The sequence below is a fragment of the Marmota marmota genome, unplaced genomic scaffold (genome assembly GCF_001458135.2).
Source record: "Marmota marmota marmota unplaced genomic scaffold, marMar, whole genome shotgun sequence".
NCBI classification, from domain to species: Eukaryota; Metazoa; Chordata; class Mammalia; order Rodentia; family Sciuridae; genus Marmota; species Marmota marmota.
In genome coordinates, this window is record NW_026000037.1 from 41,206,746 (window position 1) to 41,226,270 (window position 19,525).

Consider the following 19,525-nt stretch of genomic DNA (forward strand, 5'->3'; position numbering starts at 1 on the left):
GGAAGTTGTGGATAGGGGCGGGTGGAAAAACGCGAAAGGCAGAAAGAGGTGGGTCGATAAGGCGGAGCGAGCGCGCCGGGCGGTGAGCTCCTGTTAGCAGGGAGGCTAAAGAAGAGTGTGAGCGTAGAGGGGAAGAAGGGAGAAAGCAAATAGGTTAGAAATGTGTATCAGAGTGGTATGGGCGGGCGCTAGGACCCGGCGTCAAGAAGATGCGGCTTTGGGGCTGCCGGGGTTCGCGCTCGCCTGGAGGCAACGCAGCAGTGCCAGAGGTCTTTGGCCGGGACGAAACGCTGCAGGGAAGGGTGACTTGTCTGCAGCCGGCCTCTGCTTGACTTTCCCTACCCACAATTCTGTATCCCTTCCCGCCTATTGCAGCGGGATAGAGCTCCTGTCTCGGATGGCACAGCCTCGCCTCCTGCTCCGTGGTTCCTTATTGGCTCCACAGCCCACCCTTTAGCACCCCTGAGCCCCTGAGCTAAGTGGTCGAGGCCGTGGCGTAGCCCGGCTGCTGATTGGCGAAGACGAGGGAGGGGCGGGGCTGTGGGAAACTCTGGGCCCCCGCCGTTCTGTGGTTATTTCCCGCCATGTCGTTTGTGGACAGCGGCAGGCGTTCGGCTCCGCGGCGTCGCGGTCTTGGCACCCCAGCACCTTTCTCTCGGCCTGTGTATTCTGTATTCTCTCAGGGGGACAGCTGGGGTGAAGGCGAAGTTGATGAGGTGGAAGGATGCGATCAAGTGGCCCGTGACTTGCGAGCGGAGTTCTCAGCCAGGGCGTCGTTGGAGCCCAGAAGGGGCCCCCAGCTTCTCCCGCCGGACGGGGATGGGTCGCCCGTCCTACCCGATAAACGCAATGGCATTTTCCCCGCAGCTACGCGTAGCCGGGCCCAGGCTCGGCGATGGCCGATCCAGGTCCTGTCTATTCTCTGCTCGCTGCTGTTCGCCATCCTCCTCGCTTTCCTCCTCGCCATCGCCTACCTGATCGTTAAAGGTACTGATGCCCAGACCTTGAAAGTCTGTCCAGAGCGAAGTTGAGCCAGGGCTTGGTTCTCACCTCCACCCACACCTTACCTGGCTCCCGACCGGCAAGCTGGCAGTCTCTTTCACTCCTACCACTGATTTGTGCCATTCTTTGCTTCTCCCCTTTGTCTTCTCTTCCTAAATGGATTTCCCTCGTCCATAACGAGAACTGTTTTTAAGAAAGGGTCTTTTAATCAAATGAGTTCTATTGAAATACCTTTAAGTCATTGGACCCATGGAGTCAAATACTAGCACGATTATTTAAGCCATATTTCGGAGAATACCCACCATTAAAAGGAGACAGTGTAAAATGCATGTAATTGAAATAGTCTGTATATATTCAAAGGCTTTGATCCACAAATGGTACCGATTTATTCCTGGGTACATTGAAGATTCTTCAAGGTCTAGGATTTCCATCCCACAGCTCAGATTTCTACTTTTATAGGTAAAATAACTAGCCTTTCTTAATTTTGTGGTGTTTGTAACTAGATTTAGTACACAAAGTATATTTTGGTTTTGTTGTGAGACTTGGTCTCACTGTGGTGCCCCTGCTGGTCTCCAATTTGCAGTCCTCCTGAGTAGTAGGTATTAAGGGTAGGCATTGGCCGTTTGTATGCAAAGTTTTATTGCAGGAGGTGTAGTCTTGTTTTTCACTAATTTTATCTTCTTTGTCTCAAGTTAAAATATTAGCCATATTGGAGTAAAAATAGACTTGTGAAAGTTTTTTTTCCCCCAAGGGGGCTTTCATAAATGTATTATTTGTTTGGATCTTGTGTATTACAGTGAAAAGAATAAAATTTGAGTTTAAATCCCAATTCTTACTATTGTATGACTTTGTCCAAATTACTGGAAAAAAAAAAAAAAAGTAAAACAAAAAAATCTTCGTTTTATGAAAACCACTCAACCACTCAACACTATCATTTTGGACCAGCTGGTAATGGGCTCCAGATGGCCTGTAACAGCTTACCATGCTTGATTTTCATACAGAAGACAAGATTTGCAAGTTAATGTGTGAAATTTACCTCCTCATAACAGTATTGTATTTAAACTGTCAATCTTAAATGTTTGGCTGCCATTGTTTCATTTCTTTTGTAGGGGTTCTGGCAGATTGAACCCAGGGGTACTTTACCTTTGAACTACATCCCTAGCCATAATTGTTTTTTGAGATAGCCATGAACTTGGGATCCTCCTGCCTTAGCCTGTGGAGTAGCTTGGATTACAGGTGTGGGCCTCCTCTCCTGGCTCACAGTTTAATTCCTGTATCACTCCCTTCCCCTTTTTTTACTATAACCCGGATAGTTTTGTCTTTTAGCTATTTTATTGCTTTGCTCTGAGATATCACTTTTGTAAAGGCAAAACTGTGGTAAGTAGAAGATCATTGCAGAAGATGTTTATACTTTGGAGAATGGAGAAAGGAACTGAAAAAATTTAGTGTGTCCTTAAATTTGTATAAAATGGTATCACAACAACCACAGGATATGAACACCACTGTCATATGTATGGCAGTTGACAGTATGGAGGTCTTCTTTGCTTGCTGATGATCATGTAGCTAGTAAACAGAATCAAAATTTGAATCCATTCCTTACTCCAGAGCACTTTATGGAGTTCTACAATGTCTTCCAAGCCTTTGAATTAGTCTTCAGATTATGAATCTTTTCTACCTAAACCTCTTTTTGTTTTTACAGAATTGCATGCTGAGAATTTGAAAAATGAAGATGATGTACATACTGGACTATTAGGTATGAACTTCTCACTTGATTTGGTTTTCAGTTGCTGTTTGTGTTTTCATGTTAAATTGTACAAACTTTGGGGTAAAATACTTAATATTATTCTCATATCAATTAAAGTTGATTCTGTTAACTTTTTATTTGTATATGCTTGTGATAAATGTTATTAGATTTTGTTTTTATTTTTTATAATTTTATAAAGGATCATCAGTGTGTGTAAAATATTTTGAATATAACTGTGACTAAAATCCAGCAAATTCTTAGCGTTTTAAAGTTATCTTTTGGAAGAAGTTCCCCATATGTTTTCTCAGGAATTTAGTAACAAGCAAGAAAACTTCCCCACAAATTTAGCCAAGATAAATAATATCATAAGCAGACCCCAGAGGAATTCAAATTAAAATGTTCTTAAAAAAAATTTCTTTATTTTAAAAAAAGTAAAAATTTTAGTCTATATTTATACAGGTTACTTACAAGAAGAGTCAGGCCCGAGTTTCTGCAGTGTCTTATAAAATGACATGGTTTATAGATTTCTAGAGAACAAGGTTATTTATGTTGCATTTCTTTATCTCCACAAAAATGATTTTGATAAAGTTCAGAACTTTTACCTATTTTATTACTATTTATTGTAATTCATTGTATTTGATCACTCTAAGTAAAATTATATGACTTTTCACTCCAGATTGGCACTTGAAGTTCATCATATAATTCCCCATCCCCAGTCCTTGCTAAAGTCTTCAGTCGACTTCTTTAAGGCTCATGCTCACATTGACACAAAGTATAGTCAACCTGGTTTTGCAGAACAATCAACTTTTTTCTTCAAATTACAAGGTTTACTAGATATCACGTGGAAATGTTTATCTGTAGCATTCTCAATTCTTGCATGAGAAAAATGTACTTTTTACTCATTTCATCAATATATGTTGTTTGTTCTTTGGAAAACAGTTAAGATTATTAGACTTTTCGTAGCATGTATTGATGTGTCATCTCTTGAGAGAGTAGAAACAGAATTTTATGAACTTGGCATGGACTCTGACTTACTGTTGTTTAAAAGTTGGCCCGATTTTGCATTTATGAACAGAATGAGTAGCAGTTGTCATCTGAAGTAATAACTTGCTTAATATCAAAAGGAATGTGATGGTATTTTTTTGTAATTATTGCCTTGCCTCCTTTTCTACTTCCAGTTAGATAATTTCATATGGCTTTTAGGTATGCCTGATAGGTAGTTAATTCTATGCTAGCAAATAGGAAGATCAGTATCTTAAAGTCTTTACTGATGACATGAATTCACTATTCACTATTCAGGAATGAGCAAAACTGCTGTTTTTATGGCAGAAAACTAAGCAACAACTCTGCCAAGATGAAGGTCCTTATTTTGAGCCAATGATCAAATGGAGAATATAGTCAACCTCATTTGATAGGCTAATGCAATGAGACTCCTGGTGATTAGTTTTAAAGTAAGCATAATTATATTTATAGCAAATATGTATATTATAGCATATGGCTAGAGAATAGTTAAAAATCTGTTTCAGAGAAGCAGTGCCAAGATGATTAAGCTCTGATAAGGTTGGGATGATTGTATTGTTATTCTATGATGAAATTCTCTACTATTTAACCTCTTTACCAAATGTTTTGAATTGACATTCAAAAACAGTTAAAATTGTGCTTGAAACATTGGCTAGATGGAAAGATAGGCCAGTCATTCTCTCAAACTTTGACTTCTCTCCAAATCAGCACTGCATTGATTAATTTAGATAGCAAGAAAGATTGCCTCATTATCTTCTTTCTGAGGAAATGCCTGTGAAATTATATCCTGGCCCTTTTTACAGTTGCTATGAAAGTTTTCACATGAAGAAAGTTATTGAAATTATCCATTAGACTAAAATAAAATTGGCAATGTAGCCTTGTATCATATGGTAATGATCTCATTTTATTTTCTTATATTTGTTTTGCCCTGTTTACTAAAAACCTCATAGCTATATAGATGATTGGTTGTTTTATGGTATTGTCTACTGGTTTGGGGCATAATTATTGTTGTTTATACCTGTTTATATATTAATATTTCGATGTCTCATGTTTAATTTTGTTGCAAACTGCCTCAGTTCTTCATTTGAAACTAGATTGATTTTTAGAAAAAATAAAAATAAATAATGGAGCACTGTAAGTAGTCTACCGTAAGAGTTCTCTTACTGGATAGATTGATAAAACATTTTATACTGCAGATTTTTGTTTTTCGTAAATTGAAATTTAATCCAGTCTAAGGTTGGCATAATAATAAGCAGATTGTAGCAGTAATTCTTATTTTGGTATGAGCTAAGAATCTCCTGGGGACTCAGGATATAGCTCAGTGGAAGAGCAGTCACCTAGCACTCGTGAGGCCTTGGGTTCTATTGCCAGCACCACAAAAAAATAAAAATGAAAATCTACCTCTATATAAAATCTACCTGATTTTGATTCAGCCCAAGATTATTCATAGTCAAAGTACTATAATTTGAGAAATACTTTTGAAAGCCTTGAACTTGTTTTTTAAATTTTAAGTGATTCTGATGCAGGTAGTCAAAGTACCATAGTTTGAGAAAATTTTTTGAAAGCCTAGATCTCTTTTTTTTTTTTTAATACCTTTATTTTATTTATTTATTTATTTTAATGTGATGCTGAGGATAGAACCCCAGGTCTTGCATGTGCTAGGCAAGCACTCTACCGCTGAGCTACAGCACCAGGCCCTTGGATCTCATTTTTAAAAATGCTTTTAAGGGTAATGAAAATCATTGAGAGGTGACTAATAAACAAGAAACAATGTAAACCCAAATGTCTGTTAAGAAACCTAACTTCTAAAGGAGCTGGCACCCTGCTTTTGTCATCTTTGTTTACTGGAAAGAATTCTTCATGGGAAGCCCTGTATAGTCCTTAATTTAAAAAAAAAAAAAAAAGAGGTTTGTGAAGACGAAAAGTTTCAGAGTATTGGGGGAGTTAATTGATCCTATTAGCTAAGAGGATTAGTCTCTAATAGTGAGCGTCTTTACTAGTGAGATAATTAGGGGGGTGTGATTGATAAAATGAACTAGTTTGAAGTTCATGACCCTTGATGTTCCCTGGATGGCATTGAAATTATACTACGGGATTTTTGCTCTTCATTTATAATTGTCTTTCAAACCATTTTGTACTATAAGCCAAACTTTTCAGGGAGATTAATGAAACCAAATTTGTTTATTTAGTTAAAATTACATTCCAGTTTGGTCACTGTGACACATGCCAGTAATCCTAGCTACTTGGAAGGCTAGGAGGTAGGAGTAATGTAAATTTGAAGTTAGCCTGAACAATTTAGTTAGACTCTGTCTCAAATTAAAACTTAAAAAGGGAGAGAGGCAGAGCAAAACAGTACTTACCGACCCCGTTCCAGTCATTCCTCTTTTAGGACTATTCTTAGGCCGATTAGGCCATTATTGCATAAATCCCATGTAATACAAAGTTGTTTAGTTTTTGCACATTGGCTTTTGCATTTGTAACAATTTCCCCAAGTTTTATCACATTTCACAAACTTAGTCCTAATCCCAACACTGCATTTTTTTTCCTTCAGTCTTAATATTACCCAGGATTAATAGATGACCTTAAATACATAGGGAAAATAGAATTGCCTTTAGCAGAAAATACTAATCTAAGACTATTGCTAATAAATTATATGTAGGGCACTTTTTTATATGCATGTCAAATCATGCAATATAGAAATTTTAATAAGACCTTATGGAATGCCTTCAGTATCTTCAGAAGCTCCATGGTGAAAACAAACAAACAGGAAAAAGAAGAAAATGAAAAGCAGCAGCTTTTGGGCTGTGTGTGATGGCACAGGCTTGTAGTCCAGGGAGGCTGAAGTAGGAAGATTGTTTAAGCTATGAATTTGTGATCAGGCTGAGCAATATAGGGTGACCCCTTTCTCAAAACAAGCAAAAAAACAGTCCTGGGGATATAAGCTCAATGGCAGAGTGCTTACCCTAACGTGCATAAGATCCTGGGCTCAGTTCCTACCAAAAACATACATACCAGCAACATGATATCTTTGGGTCCTTATCAATCTTAATATCTGCTAGTTAACATTAATTCTCTTTTGTGACTAGGACCAGACTTGTAGAATCTTGCAGCATAAGGGCTATTCTTGTTTTTTGAGCCACCCATTTGATTCTTACAGTTGAAAAGTTTCCAGGTTTCTGCACACCTACAGAGAAGAAATGACTGACCCATGCTGATTTCAAAGATGAAACTAGATTGCTTGAAGATTTTCTCACCTGTTTCTTCTTCAAAGCCTTGGGACTCTTATCATCGTGACGTCATAATAAAACATTAGTAATGTTAAAAATTTCCAAAAGAAAGCAAGTATTGAAGTTGACCTATTCTTAAAAAGATATGTGTTCAAAAAATAACTCAGTTTTTTCACTACAGTGAAAAATCATTGAAGCCTTGAAGTTTTTTTAACCTGTGTATGCACCTTTTAACTTGAGCCCACAATCTACAAATATATTACTCTATTCAGAGTTTATTGAAACAGTCGTACCTATTGATTTATATATTGTCTATGGCTGCTTTTACTTTACAACAGCAGACTTGAGAAATCATGACAGAAACCTTATGGCTCTGAAAGCTTATATATACATACACACACAGATATATGAAAATTGCTCACATCCACTTAGTTATTCAACAAGAAGAACACAAACCACATCTTTTTGCTAAAAGGATGTATGTTGGTGTTTTTTATTTTTACTTTTTCATCTTTTATGATGCTTGGTGCCATAATGACAGATGCTAACAGCAGTCAGGTATGGATGCAATGATGATTAGAAAGGGAAAAAATATTGAATTGATTATTTGAATCATGAATCTGAAAATGAAAATGCTTTGCAAATTATGAAACAAAGTAGTTTTATTTCTTTACCAAAACAATGTTATTAAAAAGTTTAAAAATTTGTTCAAACATTAATTTGATGATGTAAGTGCAATAAAATAAAGGCAGAAGTTATGATAAGCTATAACCAATTTGATATCTGTCTGAAATATGAAATCAGTATTTACAAGATGGATATGTTCCCAGCATGTGTGAGGTTAAAAGCAGTTATATGCACTCAGAGAACATGTCCACTCAAGGTGTACTTAATTTCAAAATCAGGGAAATGGAGCCCGCTGTGGTGGCCTGTACCTATTATCCCAGTGACTCAGAAGGGTAAGGCAGGAGGGTTGCAAGTTGAAGTCCGGCCATAGCAATTTAGTGAGATCGTTCTCAAAATAAATAAAAAGTAGTGATGTGCATCTGGGTTCAGTCCCCCAGTACTACTACTGATGGCAGGTATAAGTTACATGAAGGATATGTAAATAGTTGGATAGCGATATAGGATGATCTGAGGTTTTGTTTTTTAGTCCTTTCTACCTCTATATAATATGTGCAATTTAATGTCTCCACATCTGATTTCATAAAACTTTCCTTCATCCCTGTAAGCCTAAAACTGCTGAACAGGATGAAAATATTTAGAACATATAACAGTCTTTTATTAGAAAATAAAAATAATTTAGAAAGTTGCTAGCCTGTTTTTTTTAAAAAAGTAACTATAACCTGAAACCAAAATAATATTTTGAAAAATTTGAGCCAAGCCAAAATACATTCTTAGAAAAATATAAAATTCCAGTTAAGGAATTTGGATAGAAAATCTCCACCCTCTTCTTTCTTTGCCTTAGGTAAGTCCAGTAGGTTTCAGTTGGTGGGAATTGAGCTATAGAGAAGGAAAGAAGTTTTCCCCCTGGAAATTTGTACTAAATCCTTGTTTACTGCGCTGATGCACAAGAATGTTACTTGCAACATTTTTTTTTTAATAATGAAAAAATGAAATAATAAAAACATGCAGTGGAACTATGGCTGTGTGTACTAATAGGAAAGATCTCCATCACCAGACAAGGTGGTGCACGCCTCTAACCCCAGAGGCTTGGGAGGCTGAGGAAGGAGGATCATGGGTTCAAAGCCAGCCTCAGCAACAGTGAGGTGCTAAGCAACTCAGTGAGACCCTGTCTGTAAATAAAATACAGAATAGGGCTGGGGATGTGGCTCAGTGTTTGAATGCCCTCTGAGTTCAATCCCCTGGTACTCCCCACCCCCCAACAACAACAACAAAAAGATCTCCATCATAGAATATTAGATTTACAAAAAGCAAAGTGAAGAACAATCTTTTTTTCTGGCAAAAATTATATTTGTGAAAAATATGCTGAGAAAATACATAAATATAAATAGCTCAATATATCTACCTCCTCTACCTTGATATCTGTAATTTTTTTAAATGATTTTTTTAAAGAGAGAGAGAATTTTTAATATTTATTTTTTTAGTTTTCGGCAGACACAATATCTTTGTTTGTATGTGGTGCTGAGGATTGAACCCGGGCCGCACGCATGCCAGGCGAGCGCGCTACTGCTTGAGCCACATCCCCAGCCCCCCTTTTTTTTTTTTTTTTTTAATATTTATTTTTTAGTTATCGGCGGACAGATATCTGTAATTTTTGAAAGAAGACACAACAAGCTCTTAGCTGATTGCTTTTAAGAGTAGAATTAGTGTATTTGGGAAGATACACTTTCACTTCATTTTATATGCATTCAATTTTCATATCCTTAATTCTTAGTAAAGTTGGTTTATGAAACAAAAAGTTTTAAAATTTTTAGCTTGAGGATTCTGGACATAGTGAGTTGTAACAAATTTGATTATATTGAGTTAACTTCTGTGGCTTTTTTCTTTTACTCATAAATGAGTAGAGTAATTTTTCTGAATCTTAATAAGCACAGTATCACAATGTACTCTTTAGCCCTATTATTGTGACATGACTTTGTTAATTCATAATGAATATAAAATAATATGTCCAATTATAGTCATCACTTGGATTGCACAATAGAAGTAACCATTTCAGAAAAACTCAAGAACATTCTTATTAAATTTAGACAGGTACCCTATTAAAACACCTGAATGAAAAAGTTTGGCTTTAGAAAGCCTCATGTTTTGTTATTTTTAAATGTTATTTTGTATGTTTCCTCATTTTTTCCCCTTAGGAATCTGGAAGTTTCATTATTTCATAGCCGCCCCAAACACAAATACTTGATTTTTATTTTAATTACCATCTTTGTTGTTTGCTACTTTACATGTTATGTTAAACTTTTTCTCCCCTTTCTAGAGATGTTTATCTAAGCAGTAGTAAACAATAGCTATTTGGTAATATAGCCACCCATAAACTGTAATTGTATGCTGATTTTGTAATTTGTTTAAATCTAACTGGGATAGCAAGAAATTTATAAATACCATAGCCTTTACTAAGTTTCTGTCTGTCCAATCCCAGTTGAATTAAGGTTCTAATGGGTAGTACTGTGTTAGAATTTTGGGACGAATATACATTCTAATGCTAAAGAAATTTGCTAAAGTGACATATCGTTGAATGTCTTTCATTTTGGCCTTTCACATGTAGCACTTGCAGCCAAAGCCTACTCTTTCTGTGTCCCACTAAGGGCAGAGGTACCTATAGACTGGCCTCTGGGCCCATCTATGAAGATATATACAGCTACATTCCATATATGATGGATGGTTTCTTGTAGATGGCTTTGCCAGGAAGCCCCAGCTGCACTAACCTTCCCTAACCTCTGTATACACACGTAAGTGCAAACATAAAACATGCTTTATTCAAACCAGGGACATTTCCTCCCCTCACTTCATTTCTTTCAGTTCCAAACAGACTTTCATGTATACGGAATCTGTTCATTATCTTTGCTGTCTATCCAAGCTGTTTTGTTTACCTTCCTACCCCTGATTATGTTTGTATGATCATTTTTGTAATCATGTTGCAACATAAAAAGATACTAGGGTTACTTCTCCTTTCTGCTTTGCTACATCCCTCTTTTGAAGGCATTGAAAGTACAACTTATTATCTCTGCAAAGGACCAGGAGAATGAGGAAGGAAGCTATCAGGAGAAAACATTTAGGTTAATCTTTCAAAAATACTTCACCACACATTTTGTTGAAGGTCAGTCTCAGTTCCTGGGTTTCACGTGGTTTGTAAACAAAACAATGCATGTATTTCTTGCCTGCATTTTGCTTAAAGGCTTTGGTGGATCAGTTTTGTGTATTCAGGAAGTTTGATAATTCTGAAGACATCCTTTAGTGTTGTCAACTTTTCCTTTCGTCTCTGTACTCAGGAAACATTGTTGGTCATACATTTTAGTAATGGTAGCTTAGTAAACTGAAGGCAGTTTGAATATGATTCCACGTAGATAAGGGTACAACTTCCCTGTCCCTCCACATTCAAGGACTATCTTACTGGAAATTTGGTGTAATTTTACTTTTCTGTTTACTTTTTGATGTAAATTATGTCAAAGATTTGACAGTAATGTGATCAAAATTCAAAAATATGAATAACAATAAATATTGGTGAAGATGTGGGGAGAAAGGTACTCTAATACACTGTTGATGGGACTGCAAATTGGTCTAACCACTAAAGAAAGCAATATGGAGATTGCTTAGAAAACTAGGAATAGAATTACCATTTGACCCAGTTATCCCACTCTAGGTCTATACCCAAAGGAGTTAAAAACAGCATACTACAATGCAGCCACATCAATGTTTATAGTAGCTCAATTCACAATAGCCAAGTTATGGAAACAAGCAAGGTGTCCTTCAATGGATGAATGGATAAAGAAAATGTGATACATATATACCATGGAATATTACTCAGCCAAGAATGAAATAATGGTATTTGCTGATAAATGTATGGGACTGGAGGCTATCCTGCTAAGTGAAATAAGCTAGTTTCAGAAAACCAAATTCTGATTGTTCTCTGATTTGTGGATGCTAACCCCAAACAAGGGAGTTTGGAGAAGGGAATAGAAGAAATCCACTGGATTAGACAAAGGCAAATGAAGGGAGGTGGGGGAGGAAATAGGAATGATAGTAGAATTAATTGGATGTAACTTTCCTAGCCTTGTATTTGAATACATGGCCAGAGTAACTCCACATTATATACAACCACAAGAGTGGCATCCTAAATAAAATGTTATAGTCTATGTACATATAATATGTACATATAATTTGCCAAAATACATTTTACTGCCATTCTACTAAAAAGAACATAAAAAAATGATAAACCCTTGTCTGCAGTTTTCTTTCTGTGGTTTTAGGTATCTGTGATCAAAAGAGTTGAAAAATATTAAATGGAAATTTCCAGAAATAAAAATTTATAAGTTATAAATTGCATATTGGTTCAAATATTGTGTGATTCTGTGCCATTCTTACTTAGGACATGAATCATTTCTTTGTCCAGCACATTCACACTGTGTTACTGCCCCTTTATCACTACTTAGTGTTGTTATCAGCTGGTCAAAATAATTGTTGACATTTTTCAGGGTTTGTGTCCAGGTGATACACAAGAGAGGCCATAATTTTCACATAACTTATTACAATACGATATTCTAATTGTTCTAATTTACTAGTTATTAATATCTTACTGGGCCTAATTTCTAAATTAAGCTTTATCACATATATATAGGAAAAAGCAGTATATGTAGGTTCTACAGTTTCAGGCATTTGCTGAGGGACCAACTGAACCTGCATTGCTGAATATCTAGATTGTTTTCAGTCATTATTATAAGTAATGATACAAAGAATAATTTTGTGCATTTTTTTATGCAAGAGTGTATATGTAGGACAGTTATCTAGAAGTAGAATTCTGGATGAAATGATATATACATGGTGTCGTTTTAATAAATACACTACCAAATTGCTCTCCATAGAGATTTACCAGTTTAATTCCTCTAGCAGCAATGCATATTAGAGTTTTTAATTTTTGCCAGATGATAATTATGAAAAATGATACCCAATTTTCCGATGATTGATACTAAATTGACTCTTTTTTTATGTTCAGTATCACTTAAGTTCCTTTTCTATGGTCATATTCTTAGCTCATTTTTATATTGGAATCTTAGATTGCTGGTCTTTTTCTTACTGGTTTCTAGGAATTCTCTCATCGAAAAATTTTCCTTCATGCTGTAAGTTACAAATATGTATTGTATTTAAAACATTTGCCATCCGCTTTGAGGTTTTTGCCATACATATTTAATTGTCTCTTTGTGTATACATGTAAATAGTGGAATGTATGGATTTTAAAAATTAGACCTTTTTCTGTCAAAGGCATGACTTTTCTGATGATTCTTTTCATACCTTTCTATTTAGGGAAGAAAAAGCATAATCCATAATAATGTGTTAAAACACATTAGTGTGTTTTAGAATTTAGCATGGGACATGGATCCAACTGTTTTTTTTTTTTTTTTTCCCCTTTTTCTAGGTGGTTACCACCGCATTGAATTAATAGTTTTGGGGTTTTTTTTTTTGGTGCTAAGGATTGAACCCAAGGCCTTATATATGCTAGCTCTACAACTACCACCTTCTCAGACTCTAATAATGTTTTTTAAAACATAATCTCTTTGGCCCTTTTTCTAGATTTTGTATTCTGCTCCATTCTTTTGTTTATTCATATGCCAGTACAACTATTTTAAATATTTGAGGTCCTACAGTATGTTTCAATATCTGGTAGAATTTGGTTCCGTTTGACTATTACTGTTGATCATCTTAAAAACTTTAAGATTAGCATTTTTTCTTCCAAGAAAAAGTTAATGTTTTCAGTCTGAATTTTGTTGTTCTCTCTTAACATCTTGTTTGTTCAAGAACAGTTATCACAGTCTATAATTATCTGTTATCTTTCTCCCTACTAGAATTATTCCATGAAGACAGTGATGTTTCGTGTTTCATTTATCACTTTATCCCTATCTCATAACATAGTAATGAACACATAATAGCCCTTGTATATATTTTGTGGAGTAGATGAACAAGTAAATTAATTTATGAAGGAATTTTGAAAACTTGACATTGCAAATAAAGCTGTACAGCTAATAAAGGGAGGTGGCCACTGACTGTGGACTTAAGATTCTCAACAAGAACAGATCATTGCCCTTTTAATACCCTTAACGGGTTATGAATAGTATGTAAAAAAAAAAAAAGTATGTAAAAAAAAACTTTATTAGTATGTCTTGTCACTTTTTTTATACTTCATATTCTATTTCTCAATCCTTACTCCTTTCCTTGAGTTTACTGTAATACCATGCTTTTGACTTGATTTCTATGGGGTGAGGGAATACTGTTCTCAAATCGACTGCAAATAAACTGTTGTCTGTTATAAACTATTATTACAACTCATTGGTAAACTGGGAGTCAACCTTTGTTTGCATATTGAGCAAGGCTGAAGAATCGTAAGGTTTATGATTTTTATAGGAAAAGTTTGAGAAAGAGGTACTCCAAAATTGATTCATATGTCAGAAGTATCTGTTGTAGAATGAATCACTTAGTACTGATTAATAAAACATAGCAAGCTATGATTCATGAAGTTAATTGAAATATGTCAAGACATCTTAGGAGTGAAATGTTTTAATCATTTTTCCTATAGTCAAATTTTAAAAATGAAAGTATTATATTAAGTTGAATTTGTTCCTCTATATAGTAAATTTAATTAAATATAATGATGTGACTTTTAATTGTTTTAATAACTTCTACTTCTGGTTTAGTTTTTATTAAGGTCAATCTCTTATTATAATATTTGTTACACTTAATCAAAGACCAGAAATACATATGATCTTCTGAACATGAAGACACTTGTTTAATTAAAATTGTTATAGTGTTAATAATTTTAAGTTTCCTGCTCTCTCTTCCTTCCCATAAAGGATTCTGGACTCTACTTATAATATCCCTAATTGCTGGATTCTCCTGTTGCAGCTTTTCTTGGACAGTTACATATTTTGATTCTTTTGAACCAGGAATGTTTCCTCCTACTCCTCTTTCACCTGCCAGGTTCAAGTAAGTATTCCTAGGTTTTTTTTTGTTGTTGTTGTCTTTTAATCCATTCAAATTTTGTTAAAAATACTAAACTAGGTATGTTGAGACTCTAGTCTTTGTGAATTATAAATCACACACATTTTTCAGCTTGGGGGCTTACCTGTTAGATAAATAAAGAATATTTTAAATGCCATATCTAGATAATGCAGTTTTAAAAAATGAAATCCAAGGAATTATCTAAGAACTGGGGGGACTTTGGTAGATTTTGTATCTCTTGGATAGAATTTTATTAGAAATAATTTATGAAGTCAAAATAAATGTCAACAATTTGAATGTTTTACTAGATTCACATATAAATGGTCAAACTTAAAACACAAAACTTTTAACAATTGGATTGGAGTTTTCCTCAGGATTTAAACTTTGTGTAATAATTCAGAAACAGGCATCTATGGTACCCAGTTTATAGTTCTAGACCAAATTGTGTGCTTTTTATAGTGGATTAGTATTAAATTTCTTTGGTCTGTATTTTCTGTGTTTCAGAAAATTTTAGGAAATTCAGTAGACAGTAATTAATCCAGTTTATTCATGCCAGGAAAGCTCTAGTTTTAAATATTAATTCCCAAATAAGACCATCAAACATCTCTAGTTTTTTCTATATGTTGTTATTATAGTTGTTCCTATTGTTATTACTACCAGTTCAAGCCCACCTGTTGAATAGGTTGTAGATATAAGATCATGCATTTGAGATACTCTGTAAATGTGAAGCGATATTAATGATAGTTATTAATAATCATTGGTATAATTGGTTTTCTTTTTTTTAAATTTTTTTTAGTTGTTGATAGACCTTTATTTAATTTATTTATATGTGGTACTGAGAATCGAACCCAGTGCCTCACACATGCCAGGCAAGTATGCTACTTCTGAGCCACAGCCCAGCACACTTGATTTTCATTATTAGTAAACTTTCATATTTTTCTACCATATAAAACTGTGTTTTGAAAAATTTTGACTTCTTGAAATTTTATGGGAATAGTAGTTTAGGGTTTGTTTGTGTGTATTTTAAATGTCTTAAATCCCTATAAGTAAAAATTATATAATTGCAAATAAATATAAGAGTTATCCCTAATAGTGCCATACAGTTCTTTAGTTTACATGGGTACCATTCAATTGCAAAGTTTATTTTGCTGAAAGATAAAGAGTTCAGTTGAAATTTATATTCTTTGCTGCCTATTGAATTCATTTTATTTTAATAGATTATTTTAATAAGGGTTATGAGTCTCTTATAATAGACTTATAAGTTACCAAAACTCTTAATGTTGTTTTAAGTTCAGCTATTTAGTAGATCTTGCTACCTGGATTTCAGAAAGCATTTTTCACTCAGAGTGATTAAAAAACTCCAGTGTTTAAGAAATTCATATCCACCAAGACTTGAAAACTTTATTCACTGTGTTTAATCCTTCACCAACCAATTCTTGCATTTCAAATGTCATTGGAACAGTTCTTTGCCCTCTCAATGTTTTTGCTGTATTTATGGTTTGGGCCAGTATATTTGACTCATTGGTCTTCCATCCTCCAAGCTTTTACTCTTGTTTGCCCTGTGTACTGCTATTTAAATACATACACGCACGTACGTACATACACACACACACACACTCAGATCTGTCACAGCTCTCTCATTTTAAGTCTTCATTGACTTTCATGTTGGCTTTAATATAAAGTTCAACTCCTAGGTATAGCATATCAATCCTTTCCTAAATGACCCTGCCCTACATTTCCAACTTCATATTCACTTATTTCCCCTGTGCACCCTGTACTTAGTGACATATCTGTTTACCTTTGCATCTCCCAAATAAACTGTGTACTTTTGAGATGTTGTGACTTTGCTCTTGCTGTTCTCTTTCCCTGGAATATAATTTTTGCCTCTCAGCTTCTCTTTCACCACCACTGTAATTCATATGCCTGATAAATATTAGTGGTTTTGGAGGTTAGAGAAAATTATTTTGGTGCTTTCTTAAAGATCTGTCATTAACTATTGGTATTTAATTTTTAAATTTTTTGTTTTTACATTTTTACTACTTAATAACCAGTAATAAAAGGCCTCTATTTTCAGTGTGTTTATTAGTCATTTAATTTTAATATAAGATAGTATCAGATCACAGCCTTAGATTATGTACTTGTTAGTATAGCCCTAAAAAGTTTTAAAATATACACACAAAATAATATTTTAATGTTTATTATTTTTTTATGTAAAAATGAGTACAAATGTAAGCAAAATACAAAATATATTACTTGTATTTTATACAAATATAGTTTGTATAGGTGTATGTGCACCCACAAAAATAGAAATGAAATTGTTTGATACTGAAAACACTGCCCTCTAGTGTTTGTGGAAAATAACGCAACTACTTCAGAAATGTCAGAATAAGTATATATTCTCTTTGTCACCAGTAGAGTGAGTCCTTGTTCAGGGAAATAATCTCTCTTGTAAAAGCTGAAATCTTGACTTTATTTTCTCAGAAATCAGATTTTTGCATTTCATTAATATTCAATATCATATTTTTGTAAGAATATAACAAGCTATGTATTATCTTATTGTCTAAAATAAATGATGCTTTTTTCCTGCTTATATAATTCTGGTTTTTATTGAAAACTCAGAAGAAAAAAATCAGTGTAAATATCCAATAATTAAGGACAGTTATTATCATAATTTTATGTTATATCTTTCCATTTTCATGCTTGTTTTAAAAATTGAAATTGGATCATATTGATATATCATTTAGTAAGACGGTTTAAAAAGTATGTCTTATTGGTTTATTAAAATATTGATTTTTGGTTATCTTTTGTAGACTAAAGTATGTGTACTTTAAAAAAAGAAAGAAAAACTAATTCTGGGAGAAAAAATCAAGTAGACCACATTTACTATGGTTGTTAGTTATGTTATCCTGAAACATAAACTCCTCAGGAGAAGCAAAAATAACACATTGATATTTACTAAATATTACTGAAGAACTTAAGTTGTCAATTTGGATTGTTAATTTATTAGAAAAGACTGAGATTAGAAATCCTCTTTTATATTCATTTAATTTTTTCATGTTTTATTCTGTATTTATTAACTGTACCTTAGAAACTTTCACTTTTACCAAAGAATGAAACCTTAAGGAAATATAAACTAGTTACAGAAAGGAGTATTTTCAGACACATACTTAATGGACTTTGACAGACATATATTTCAGAAGGATGGTTCCATGCATTTGTACACTTTGCTGAGTTTAAAAGATATTACAGTGTCACATATTTGAACTTTTCTATTAGTCAAACATCAATTTTTTTGTATATTGGGTATAATATACCTCTAAATTATGTATAGGGCTTTGTTTTAGTTGTTACTGAATATCTGTTTGTAATGTTAAAAGAGAAAAAGTAAGTTTACATTCTTTGCAGTATCTAAATAGATTACATTAGGTTGTAATTCCTACCCTCTTTTTTTTTCCCCCTCTACTATCTGGTCAATATCTCCAGTTCAGTTCTCCAATTTTCCTTCTTCATTTATTGGGGTTGTCAGTGGTTTCCAAACAGGCATAATCATCATTCCACATTATAATTATCTGGTTTACTTAAGAGTGTCTATTTGCATGTATATAACTAGCCATGTAGAAAATAATGCATACAAAGAGAACCCAGAGCTATAAGTAATCTTGGGTATCATTCTTTGAAGGGCCAGTGTCAGGACTAGAAAGTTGTCCTCTGGGGAAGAGTTAGATACAAAATGTGCCTTGAGGCTGCATTTTCCCTATTGAACACATTTTTTAAAGTAAAATTTTGGAAGTTTTAGTTGGTAAGGTCTTAGAAATGGAAACAAAGGTATAGGAGTGGAAAGATCTTAGGAGCTTCCATTAAAGGTGAGGGGGAACCAAGTTCTTCCTAAGCCACTCATAGATGTTATCATTAGTTTATTTCTACCAATTTTTAACATATGAAGAAACTGAGTCCCAGGAGTTGAAGTAGCTTACATAAAGTCAAATCTTAAAAGTCAAGTCTTCTGTGCAATTACTTGCATACAAGCTAGCTGGTACCTGACTAGATATTTATTGTTATGTTTGCAATAACCCATCTTTGCATTATGAAATGAATCAATAGAAATTTTACTGAAAAAATAAGAGGCAATGCAAGCTTTTTCTGTGGTAATTTTGTTCTTGCAATGTGGCTAAATCCAGTAAAAGTCTCTCAAAATTTCACATTTTTGTCATCTTCATTTTTTTTTTCTTCCAGCAATTACCACTATACACTTGCCACTTGAGACTGCACAGGTTTCAGTTTACCTGTGCACAGTGCTCCATCTAGTGGTAAAATTATGTATCTACAGGTTTGTAGTATTAAAAATAAACACCCCATTATTGAAAGTCCTATCCATGGTACAACTATTATATTGTAGTCTAGCAGTAAATTTAGTGGAAAAATTGTAATGTTAAGGATGGACATATAAAGCACAGTGTTTTTGTAATGTCAAAATATTTAGTTATAGTAATATGAAATAGGTTAATGAATTTTTTACCCTCAGTACTTTTTGTGTAGAGTCGATACATGGAAACACTAATCTAGACACTCTTAAGTAAAGCAGATAAATTAATGAGGTTGCACTGCAGTCAGTAGTGATAATTATGAAAGCCTTAATACAGACATGAAAAAAATGCCCATATTTAAATTAGTCATCAAATTTAGCAGCCTATAATCCTATGACTTTTGGGCTAAGACATTAATTTTGTAGGGTTCCAAAATTAGAGTAACCTGGATTTTCCAAAATAAGCCATTCTTAGTAAGTATAGTTAGTTTATTTATTTTAAATCCAGAGTTAATTGTATAACCTAAACATTCAGAGTAAAGTAGCAAGCACCCCTAG

The 19,525-nt window shown here is 34.1% G+C and overlaps 1 protein-coding gene across 1 annotated transcript in view; it reads left to right on the forward strand.

Annotated features, from left to right (window-relative positions):
• The first annotated feature begins 55 nt into the window (after positions 1–55).
• Positions 56–19,525, forward strand: part of Arl6ip6 (ADP ribosylation factor like GTPase 6 interacting protein 6) — a 37,126-nt gene continuing 17,656 nt past the window's right edge. The window contains exons 1-3 of the mRNA XM_015479190.2: positions 56–987; positions 2,702–2,755; positions 14,517–14,649. Coding sequence (XP_015334676.1) covers positions 585–987; positions 2,702–2,755; positions 14,517–14,649 — 590 coding nt within the window. The 5' untranslated portion in view covers positions 56–584. The remainder of the gene's footprint in view (positions 988–2,701; positions 2,756–14,516; positions 14,650–19,525) is intronic.